Source organism: Chelonia mydas, chromosome 7 (genome assembly GCF_015237465.2).
Source record: "Chelonia mydas isolate rCheMyd1 chromosome 7, rCheMyd1.pri.v2, whole genome shotgun sequence".
In the NCBI taxonomy this organism is placed as follows: Eukaryota; Metazoa; Chordata; order Testudines; family Cheloniidae; genus Chelonia; species Chelonia mydas.
Window position 1 is genome coordinate 56,650,027 of NC_057853.1, and position 12,587 is coordinate 56,662,613.

General features: G+C 45.2%; 1 protein-coding gene across 1 annotated transcript in view; it reads right to left on the reverse strand.

Annotated features, from left to right (window-relative positions):
• Positions 1–220: 220 nt before the first annotated feature.
• Positions 221–12,587, reverse strand: part of ANTXRL (ANTXR like) — a 77,454-nt gene continuing 65,087 nt past the window's right edge. The window contains exon 18 of the mRNA XM_007069137.4: positions 221–5,419. Coding sequence (XP_007069199.3) covers positions 5,198–5,419 — 222 coding nt within the window. The 3' untranslated portion in view covers positions 221–5,197. The remainder of the gene's footprint in view (positions 5,420–12,587) is intronic.

Here is a 12,587-nt window from a genome sequence, read left to right on the forward strand (position 1 = left end):
AATCTCCTGTTGTGGTTGTGAGCACCTGGCTGTCCATTCAGAGGCAGGACACTCCTTCGCACAGCAGCAGAGCACTGGTTAGCACTCAGGAGCCCTGACTCCCAGTTCCTTGCTCTACCCACAACATGAATGTACTAATGAGGAACAGTATATTAAAGGGTCAGATAAACTTGCGGCCACTTAAAATGTCCCTTGGAGTGAAATCATTTGCTCTAATGGGTAACTGTTAAGCACTTTTATTGCTGATTTAAAATCCATTAAGACTACATTACGTTGGATTATGAGATTTTGGCTACATTTCCCACATTTGCATGTAGATATTATTGTTGCAGGGTTTTTCAGAGAAATGGAGCAGGCGCACAAAATGCATAAAAGTTATACAATTATAACATGGAAGCAGCATGTTAGTTACAGAAAGTTGTACCACATGTACCGGCAACAAACCCCCATGAAGAACCCCCTTAAACTTTAGCAATAAGAAATCCATCAACTTCCTCTGTCCCCAGCGTTTTATGGCTGTCATGTCAGCCCACATCCCCACTACTTCTGAGAGCGTACCTCTTTCTAGAAAATATTTGTACAGTACATTGTTTTCCCTTATAAACCAAGCAATTTCTCTCTTCCCCAAAATGTAAATCTATCATTATCTACATATCAGTTCAAGCATTGTTAAAGGTTAGAAATCTCCTGGTTTTCCTAATTATACTACATTTTGCATTACTCAAAAGCATCAGGTCAGTAACAAATGTCTAAATGTACTAGGCAGTACCCAATAATTCCCATTTCCCAAAGCTACAAGAGAACAATTTGAGAATACCATACCTTATTATCACACTCACATGCATAACATCCTGGGCCACCTGTATTTATTCACCTTAAGTCCCTTTTAATAAATTACTCTAACTGTCCAGCAGTAAAGTCCAGAAGTGTCCTGTCTCCTCTGTGTTAAACTCTCTATATTTACAGAAGCTGGGCTGTTTTCTCAGGAAAATGCTTTTTTTAAATGAAAAAGTCAAAGGATGGTACCGATCACATTGACAAAAGCCATCACAAGAATACAAAGGCTTAGAGAACAACAGGTGCATGTGCATCTGAACTGGTACAGTTCATGAATCTACTCATCACTGAGCTCACTCACCAATAAGAGGAGCTGAAGCTTTGTAAATTTAGGACTGTTTGACCCACAGCCTTGATCTTGATGCATCAGGAACTGCGGTTGGTATGGAGCCCTTAATAGGCTAAACCACAGTGATCTTGGATGAATCCTGATCACTTGGAGTCTGATTCTCCACTGCTTTGCATTTTGCATTACTGTTTACACCAGTGTTAAGTATGTGCCAGATGCTCCCAAATCCAGATTCTGCACTCACGCCAGGGAAAGCATTAGACACTCACGGTGCACAGGTGAAAATGAGATGGGAGGCTCCAAGGTACTGGCGAATCATTCCCTTTTAAACACTTCCTTACAGTGTTTGCTATGGAGCACTGTAATCACAACTGGCCAAACATACAGATGAAAACAACAATAGCATATTCAACTGTCAGGCCAGTGAAAGGCACACTGTCAGGTTAAAAATCCTGGGCCAGATCCTCAGCTGGTGCAAAGTGGCATAGCTCCATTGAAGTCCATGGAGCAACATCAATTTAAATCAGCCGAGGATCTGATGAAATAGATTAAAAAAAAAAAGCCCAAATTGCTTAACACCCGTGTTATTGTAACTCCTGAAATAATAAAAATGGAAAAGATTTGTACGAGTCCAAATGTCCTTTTTGCAGCCAGTGCCCTAGGTTTACATTTAGTGCTGCGTTCAGCTTGAAGGATGAAAATAGACTGGTCAGTTTCACTTTTGCTTCTCACCAATTCCACTGCCCAGCTCTCACACAGTGCTGTAGTGCTTGGGTGGCAGACACTGCAGGGGCAGGTTTGCGATACAAACCGAAAGCTGACTTCCTGGGAATGTAACTCTCTAGCTATTGATACTCATGGAAACCCCTTGCCCTCCTCCAGTCGTATGCTGGGATAGTTTTAGAAGAGATGGAGTCAGAGCAGTGTAAAGCTTGGGTGATGCAGTGGTGAATTTAGCACTGCGAACAGATCTCATCAACTGGAATCCCAAACAATTGTGATCCCAGCTGTGCACCTGAGTTTATTGAAGATGGATTCCTTGCACAGCCAAGACTAGACACATTTTTGCAAAGGTAACGGTATTGTGATACCTGTCAATCTGCAGATGAGTCAGCTGTTTGAATAGCTTGTGAAAAACCTCTAGGCATTGGCATATGTAACACAGATCCCTGGGCCAAACTCCACTGGCATTTACACTGGTGTACATCTGCAGTGACTCCAAATAAGTCATTGGAGCTACTCTGGATTTACACAGGAGTAAGCGATGACAGAATTTGGCACCCTGCTTTAATCACTGGCTAAAAGTAGTCCTGGCCAGTCAAGAAAAACGTTATAAATGGAACCTATTTTTGTAAGTTAATTTTCCCTGCTCGTTATCTGCTCCCAGCACTGTGGGTCTCGCTAGTACCTCAGCCCCCCCGGTGGTGAATTAAGTGTTGGTGAAAGGTCTGACAGCCCTGATGTCCTTTCTGTATGCACAGGCAGTAGCCGCACAAGCTTCGCCACCCATGTGCCAGATCTCGATGACAGCGCTTGAGGCTGGGAGGGATGTTCAGTGTCCTTTGTCATTTCAATTATCGGCCTCCGCTGAGATTGCCAATAAGAGGGGCGGTTAATGCCAACTGCTTATTGTGATGTAGACACCTGTCCGCTAGGGGCTGGGCTGAGACCCACCAAACTCTTTCCACAAAGGCCTCCAAAGAGATATCAGGCAATACCAACTTCCAGTCACTCCCAGTCTGGACTAAATGGATGGTCTTGCCATGGAAAACTTGGCAACCCATTCCCACTTTCCCCCTGGCTCATCCAGTCCCGTTCACTGAAGACAGTGGAGTTTTGCCATAACTAAAATGGAGAGTAAGACACATTATTTTTGCCTTTCAACTCAAAGCAGTGAGAACAAACAACTGATGACTAATTAGATGTCACACTGGCTGCAGATGTGGGAGTGCTGCTCTCAAAGCAAATGCTTTAAATGGAGGGGGAGCAATCCAGATAGAAGTATGGAGATGTTAACCCCCCACAAGCCATTCCCCCTGTCTCTGCCACCTATAGGCCAACCCAGCACACCGCACTCATGTGTGGTAAGGGAGGTAGGACTGGACCAAGCTATAAGTAATGTATCTGATTCTCCTCTCAGTGCAGTGTGAGGCCCCAATTTGAGCATGCAAATAATCCTATTGACTTCAATGAAATTTAATCACAGACTTAAACTTAACCACATTCTTTAGTGCTTTGCTGTCTCAGGTCTAAATCAGGAGCAATTCCATTGCAGTCAATGGGACCAGATCCTCAACTGGTGTAAATGGGTGCTGCTCCCCTGACTTCAATGGAGTTATGCTGATTCCTGTGAGCTGAGTTTACGGCCCAATAGCATGCCATAGCGCTGCGTGTCTTTACCAATTAGGCCTTGTTGGGCCCTTTATCATCCCCTGATCTGGCCTCTTTAAGTCGCACCAGGAGTGCACATGCCATAAAGCGAGAGTAAATGCAAGGCATTACTACAGTTTCCTCTTGGGATTACATGGCCAAGAACAGGTGCAAGGTTATATCTGCTCCCCCACACAAATAGACCGACCATTCCAATAAGATATAATACTTAGTCCTGCCATGAGTGCAGGAAACTGGACTAGATGATCTCTCAAGGTCCCTTCCAGTCCTATGATTCTATGATGCAACATGGACATCCTCTCTACGACTACAGTAATACCATTTACATGTGGATCTGCAGACACCCTTTCTGATGCAGAATAATACAGGATGGGGGCAGCAATGTAAGTCCAGGAGTTATTTTGCTTCACTAGGGATGAGCTGGATACAACCCACTCAGGCTTTAGCATTTAGCAAGCCCCAGTCATGAGGCACCCCGTAATCCCACGTCAGATATTCCAACCTACGTGCGTGCACTTATGTCTCTGCCTAATGTCAGGCACAACTGAGGCTCATCAATGTTTGGGAGTCCCACAGGATTGGCATGAAGAAAAAACAAAAGAAAAGCCCATGCTGACAAGTCAGATGCTGTGTGTTTTGTACACACAGATAAATAGTAATGTTCCATACTGGGGAAACGGGGAGGTTCTGTGAAAAAAAAGGACGCAGATGTGTTTTCATCTGAATCACAAAAGAGCTCGATCCTTTGCTCCTGCTAGCAGTGAAGTCTATGGGAAACAGACGTGGGATCAGTCCCTATGTGTTCCCACGTATGTCTGGTGTATCAAACATGCTACTTATATACAGTAGCAGTCACCTATAAGGGACATATACGTCTGTGCCATGTGGGAGGCCTTTCTATGTAAATGAAAATTTAAAAATGCAAAAAAACCTAGAAACTTTTTTCCACATTCCCCTGAACGTTGGAAAGATCTGCCCCAGTCTGAGGTTTTCAGACCCGCAAATTAGCTTTTATGGCTTGTGTCTGAGGAAATTAAGAACAAAGGCCAAATCTAGTTAAATCAAAGATTTTGGTTTCAATACTGATCTTCTCCGGGGGGCGGGGGGGGGAAGAAACCACAGGGCAGATTCCACACCCTACATCACTGGAACTGCATGGTGCATAGCCTCACCTTGCTCTGTTGTCATTACCCAGGAAATTCCCCTTGCAGAACAAAGCAAGGCGAATGCTCCCTTGTAATCACTGCTCCCTGTTTGCGTTGTGTTTGTGGGGAGAAGAGCGACTTTCAATTTACCCAACTCATTTGCAGGTGGCACCTTTGTACTGACTGATGCATGTGTATCTGGCTTGGGTTTTCATGTATGATAGGACATATAATGTCATACAAACGTCATGTGTGGATAAATCCGAAGAATGTGTGTGTGTGTGTCTGTCTATATAAACACTGCTACTGTGTCTAGATGATTGTTTTGGTTTTGTTCTACATTCAGTAGCTCCAGAATTATCCACTGAATGTTTACTCAGCACGTGTGGCATAAATATATTTATACAGTAAAACTGACACTTGGCAATTTTTTTTTTTGCTGACCAGCAACAAATTTCTCTATCTTTCGACTGTAAACCAAGCCTCAATAAATATGCCATGCTCAGCAGAGAGCAATCTTGGTTTTTGCCGCACTCTAAGCCAGGGGTTGTGGGGGCGGGCGCGCCGGAGGAGGTCCCGGGGGCACTCGGGATGGGGGAGGTCCAGGAGGCGGCTGCCTGGAAGGAGGCTGCAGAGAGGCCGAAGGCGAGGCACTTCTCAGAGCGTTGTTGAGGGGGGTGGCGTCGTGCTTCGGCGGCGGGCGGTATGGGGTGGTGCTTCCGTCTGATTTCACCCGGGTGAAGTTTATGCATCGTCCCTGGTTAAAAGAAAAATAGTTATTTGTAAAACCTCCATGTGTTTTGCAGCAGCTAGCAAGCCCAGTGCCAAAGGGATGCAATGCTGTTTTTTGCTATGGAAATGCCTGTCGATCTTCATCCACTGGACATTCATTGGGCCCCCACCAGCAAAGTTCAGCCCTTTGCTTTATCAAACACGGGACGGTTCTGACGCAGGTTTTGCTTGAGCCTCTTAGTGAGAAAAAGGCCCACCCTGAAATTCAGCTACTGTGCTGAAGTCTCCCAGCGGGGATTGGAAAAGGGGTCTCTGAGTGGGTGGCTCTGCCACAGTCATGCTACAGTACTTTGAACTTCCACTGTCCCTTGTCAGCCACAGATCTGAAAGCCCTTCCCGCAGGTATCGCCATTTGACAGCTGGGAAAACAGTGGCACAGAGCGGGGGCAGACTTGTATAAAGCAAAGCAGTGAGCCGGGGGACAGAACACAGGTTTCATGACTCCCAGGCCCCTGCTCTAACCACTAGACCTCACTGTGTCTCAGGACTGGTGATATACACAGGACAAGTCAATGTATGCTCAGTGAAGAGGAGTCCCACACCTTGCCTTGCTTCTCCATTTAGATCTACACTAACATCGACCCTTCTTCTGTGCATACAAGAGACTGCTGGAGAAAGCACGATAGCTCTGACCTGGCAGAAGGCAACGCCCCAAAACTAGTCCAAGTCCTGCTTTGGACAAGGCCCACGGTATGGCAAAGTACCCCTATGGGGCGCATGCACATCACACGCACTAGCATTCAAAAGCAACACAGTTCTTGGACTGCAAACCAGCCGCCTTAAGAGGCCTGCTGGTGCAGTTATGCAGGACATGGCCTAGGGTCCTTAGCCCTCCAGTCCCACACCGAGAACATCAGCAAGTCATGTGATAGCGTAACGTGTTTCCCCATTCAGGGGATTTTGAAATGGGTGTGTCCTATCGTGTGGGCTGGGCTGTTGGGTGCTGCCTAAGTGGCATTTCAACACCATAGTGCGTGGGGAAACAAAGAGGAAACAGAAGGAAATGTTGAAGGATGTCCTACTTCTTTAAGGGCTACACATATTTTCAACCGGGCTTCTCCCAGCCAAAACAGAGCTCTGTTGGGCTCCCTCAAGCCAAGCTCCAGAGAGGAAGAGGGAAAGAAGCACCCAGCCAGCACCAGAGCCCACCCAGCAATCCCAGACACATGCCAGCACCCCAGCCGCTCCCCCACCTCCTGACCTGCCCAGCTTTGCAACTGCCAAGTCTTGCATGGCTCCCCATCCTACCCCTGCCGCAGCTTGGGGAAACTCCTTACATCCTTTGCAGATTCCCAGTGTCCCAGGTTGGTCTGCTAAACTCGGCGGGTGTGGATCTGGCCCTGCATCCTCCCGGTGGTGCAGGGAGGGAGGGAGAGTTTTGCAGCAAAGTTGTTGCTTTAACCGTGGCAAGAGTCTGTGCTTATGAGAGTGAGCCACACTCCTCACCAGCAAATAAAAGGCTAAAGATGATGGCTCTTTGAAAATGCAGGAGTGACACCGCCCATAAGTATGAAAAGTAAGCCCCCGCTCCAAGTAGCCAACCGTCAGGACACTCAGCTGGGATGTAGGTGACCCAGGATCAAATCCCTCCAACTCAGGATTTGCTGTGGAAGACCCAGATTCACCCCCTCCAAGCTGTCTGCTTTGGAGAGGCTTGATTCCAGGTCTCCCATGTGAGTCCCCTAGCCACTGGGCTATGTCATTCATTCCCTGTTTTCTCACAGAAAAGGCCTCGGTGCCATCCCTCTGCAGAACAGGAATTTGTTTTTTGAAATCTCAGCAATGTTCGTGGGATGGGAAACCCATTTCCCGCCCAGCTCTAGGCTTGAGAACATTCAACGCGGCAGGCTCCGCCCACTGCCCGGCTGTTCAAGAAGCGATCTGCACGACCATCTTGCTGGCGGGGTTTTGAAATCACCCGTTAGAGCCCGGATGGAACTCAAGCACGGGACAGCAGAGTTAGGGTATAGCTTCATTGGAGGTGTGTACATTCCCAGGCTCAATCCCTGCCGATGACCCAAACGGGGCAATGTTACACTTGCCTACCTGGCTCCAGGCTTTCCTAATGAGATTCCGAGCCCTGTAATCCAGCCCAGCTCAACAGTGATTAAAAGTTGCTCCCCTCAGATGGACTCCAGGTAGCCCCTGCATGAGATGAGTTTGGTGGGTCTCAGTTCCAGCTCCCTTGTCACAAACTCACCACCAGGCTTTGCATTAAGTGGCCGAGGGAATAGAGAGGCCAAGTCCTGAACGGGCTGTGGAGACTGGTCTGCACCTGTTACCTTTAGACGAACCCCTACTCCCAGACCAGGGGCTGAGAGCAGCACATGTGGGAAGCCTGCCTGGCTGCTATCCTGTAGACAGACAAAGGACTAATGCCTTTCACTGATACTAACGCCTCCAGCGTTTGAAGCTGAAGTTTAGGGTTCTATGCCAATTAGTTAATGAAATATCTGAATATCACACCCGGAGCTGCGCAAGACTTGGCAGCTATGTTTAAACGTATACACATATAGTTCTCTGTCCGGGACCCCCATTGCTAGAGTGTCTGTGCACCGCACAATCGCCACTGTGTTTATCCTTGTGAACCCGATGAGGCAGAGTGGGAATATTATGCCCATTGTACAGCTGGGGAACCGAAGCACAGAGAGGCTAAGGCTATGTCTGCGCTGCAGAGTTAATGGAGGGGATCTGCACCCTGGGTGGTCCTGCCTGGGGGCGAGCAGCCACACTGTGCTGTACTCACCCAGAGGAGGTGCTAGGACTTCAGTTGTTTGTGCTGCCCTGAGCTGAGCCGCCCTGTGATTCTTTCCCAGAGAATTGTGGGAGAACTTTCCTGCCCTTCTGGGCACCCAAGGGAATTGTGGGAAGGCACTGGAGGGCTACCAGCACTGAGTGGTTTAGCCTGCATCCTAACTACAAAGTGGCCAGGTGAAAGCAATACCCAGGCTTTACTCTATAGCCCCACCAAGACAGGTAGCCATGTTGAAACACCACCACACTTGGGTCAGAGGTTTCTGTAGATGGACAGGAGCAACACCCAGCAAAGAGCCTGGCTTTACTCTTCAGCAAGGACAAGCCCAAGATCAAACAGGGAGCCTGTAGCAGATCAGGAAATAGAACGCGGGTCTTCTGAGTCCCCGGTTAGCACCCAAACCATTGCATCATCCTTCTTTGTCTCTAAGGGCCACTTGTTTTCTTTTCCACTGGTTTCCTTTATATTCAAAATCTGCTCCCTGCTAGATTAGTAAATGATGCCTGATAAAGCCACCAAGATCTACAGCCATGCAGCATGCCCCACAAATCCACTTTAGTACACTAATGCTTTTGCCTTTGCATTTACAAGGTTGTGCATTTGCCAGGGGTTTAGAAGAATCACTTTGTGAGTGAAGTCTATTTGCTCAACCTATAGAAAAAGTCAGATACAAAATGAAATAAAAGAACCCTTCCTCTCTGTAAGTGCAAAGCCTCAAATGCACATCAGTATTTTTGCCTGCAAGTCTTCCCTGCCCCGTGCCCTTCCTCAACCCCAACCATTAGTCTCAAATGTATTCATAGTGTATAATCAAAGGGGAGCCCAGAAATCTGTTTGCATTACTTTCACTTCAGTTAAAGCGATAGGCGGCGTCAAACTGTTGCCAGGTTCTGCCCCACTCTTGGATTTGTCAGACAGCTGGGTAATTTAAAGGCCAGGCCTCACATTGTGTCATGAAAAATAAAGTTGGGTTTGGAGTTTGACAGAGCGCAATTGGGATGATCGATGTATATACTGTGACATTTCCTCACAACAGATTATCGGCGCACGGCTCCGATCTCATATGGCAACAAGCGATTGGTTAATACTAAAACAAATTCCTCCGAGCACCCGCAGCAGCCACTGATCAATCAAAGCTGAACTGATGCCTTACATTAGGATTACAGAGAGAGTCAGAGGAGCAGATAATCACGACTGATCAGTCATGCTTTTCACCTTCCTCAGATGTCAAAGTGCTTTACCGGTGCTGAGGAATTCAGCCTTGCAATAAGCTACGGGCCACATCCTGCAAGCTGTAATCAAACAAGTGGTGCCAAGACGGTTACTTCTGTGGGCAAGGGTTATGCTCGTGAGTAAGGGCTGCAGGGCCTTGTGTTTGTTACACAGTCCTATAGCAGCCCAGGGTTAGTATATACATTAAGTAACAAAAAGCCCATTTATTATGAGACAGAAATTATAGGGTTTTTTCATACCCTACATTTGATTTAAGTATTCCTCCCCCCAACCGCTTGCAAAGTGCATTTGAATAAAGATTAAATTAAATACAGCTTTTGCATTCCTTCCTCAGGTTTCTACCCACACACACCTATGATCGAGGGACTGTGATCAACTAAGGATTGACAGCTGCAATCACACCAGTGGTGGAACTATCATTATTTTCCCCTTAAGTATGGCAGCATTAAATCTTTTAAGGGAAGGTATCAGAGCTGTCAACTGTGGTAATGCCACAAAGATCCCAACTTCGACAGCTGTTGGTAGCCGCTTTTTTGTTTTCTAAGAAGCAAGTGATCTGAATAAATCCAGTTCTGTCTGGTTCCACCCTCACTGCTGGCATGAAATTGCTCAGATGGTCTGACCCGTAAATCTTTATTGTCATTCATGGACCAACTGCAGATCAGCAATATGCCATATGGAGTTATGCCCTTACTTCAGTTCCCATCTACACAGTATTTATAATACACTATTATTTTGCCTTCCCATATGTCTATCCACTTGTTAGTCTCTTGTTACGCTGTTCGCCAAATTGGCTTTTCATAGGTACAAATACTGAAGCTGCAGAATGTGCCCTTGTTTTGACTCTAGCCAGATCAATCAGGGCAATTCAAAGCAGCTTTTATCCCAGTGTAACAATCACATGTGTAATTCAATTGCTTTGCCTCTTTGACCACCTAGGATGTGTTTTTTGTCTGTGGTTTATCAGGGGGGGAAAAACTTTTGAAAGCCACTAAAACTTGTTTCTTGGTCATTTTCACCATAGTGCTGAGTGTTTAGATTCCCAACCCTTTGCTTCAAACCCTTTTTCATCTGCAACAAGTCGTCAATAAAATAGGAAGCACTATTTAAAGGGACACCAACAACTTAAAAATCATGCCTTGTAAACAACCAAATGCCTTTCCTTATGGTACTAACAGCATCTTTGATTATTAAAAGGGGATGGTTAAAAGTCTACTCCATTTGCCATTTTGTAGACTTTTTGCATTACTCTCAGTTTGCACAATGAAAAGCAAAGAAAGTCAGTTTAATTTTTATTTATAGTCAATTTCACTTAAACATTCTTAGTACTGCAATTTTGACTTTGGGGAAGGGAATACTCATTTGTTTAGGTTTCAGAGTAGCAGCCGTGTTAGTCTGTATTCGCAAAAAGAAAAGGAGTACTAGTGGCACCTTAGAGACTAACCAATTTATTTGAGCATAAGCTTTCGTGAGCTACATCGGATCCGATGAAGTGAGCTGTAGCCCACGAAAGCTTATGCTCAAATAAATTGGTTAGTCTCTAAGGTGCCACTAGTACTCCTTTTCATTTGTTTCAGTTGTTTCCACCGGAATTTTTGTTTTAAGCCCTGAGGACATTTCTGAGGGGCGTAGACTTTATAAAATCTTGTTTTGCCTTTAAATTTTAGGGTAAAATTTTATTTGAAAACATCCCTTTAAAGTTTGGTCACTCTAGAATAAAACAATCTGTTGGTATATCTGTATAAATATAATTTTAAAACCAACCAAAATGTTATTTTTAAGAAATTAACAACTGAGAATAATGTAATTTCGTTTGGGTCTCTGTAAATAAATGGGCCAAATTCATCACTATTTTATCTTCATTGAGGTCAATAGGTTTTTACCGAGGGTACATTTATCTTATATGCACAGCAGGTCTACATTCATCTTCACTCTCTATAAACTGCTTTAAAAAAATAAAATGTCATTGATATTTCTGTTTGTAAGCACAGATAGGCAGGTCGAAAGAATACAAACAGCGACTCAATATTGTCTACCAACCCAAAAGAAAAGGAACACAGGTCGCTGTTAAAAATAAAATGAACAAGTCAACTTACAAAGCATGAGATATTTGAGACTGGATGCATAAGCTGAGTCACAGAATCAACTGAACTGACCAGAAGCCCGAATTCAAAGCCCAGTGAAATCAATGGGAGGTCTCAGCAATTTGACCTTTGTGGGTCCTAAGTTAATGTTAAGACATTAATTCTTCGGAAACTTTAGTGAACAGAGATTTAAGGGAACAAGAACCCTCCAGCTGGCAGCATCTGAACCTTGCTCCCTAAAAATTCAATTCAGAATATACAATCGGAGCCTGATCCAAAGTCCATTTTGATCAACGGGTTGCTTTAAATTGATTACTTCATGGATCAGACACCAAAACCGTTTTGGGTGTAATCGTTTTACGGGGAAGGAGCTGATCCAAAGAGGTGCTGAACATCTGCTGTTCACGTTGCCTAGGCATGGCATCAGGATCAGGCCGATAACGTGCGGTTTCAAGGAACCACAATCTATTCAAATCAGTGTTTGTCAAAAGCTTCCTTGCACTGCATCGCTTCATGCTAACTGTGTGCTGAACATGCCAAGGCTCATTAAAACCCTCCCCGCTTTCCCTGCAATTGCAGTGATTAGCCCATAGCATTAGGGTTAGAAATTAGTGGAGCAGTGAAACTCCTTGTCACTTGAACCAAGTACGCCTGGACGTCAGGCAGGATTGGAAAAACTCTTACTAAAGAAAACTGCTACATTCATGGCTGGGGCTTTGATTTTGTATTTAAAGGACAGAAAAGCTTATCAAACATAAAGGGAAATGTGAGAGGTTTAAAATAGCTGCAACTTGATTGCTGATTGAGCTTTTGATCATTTTTTTGCATTTTCAGTTTTTACGTCTCAACTTGGAGCATTAAAAATAATCACCACAAATGGTTGGGTTTTTTCCCCCCTGTCCACCCAGAGGTTGGGTATTTTAAATACCTCCTAATGTAAGAAGTATTTTCTCCTGGATAATGATTTTCTAATGACTGGGGAGGTGGCTCCTGGCCATTGCAATTGCAAATTATGAAATGGTATGATAAACAGAAGTGGACCAGAGTGAGGGAATGTTAAA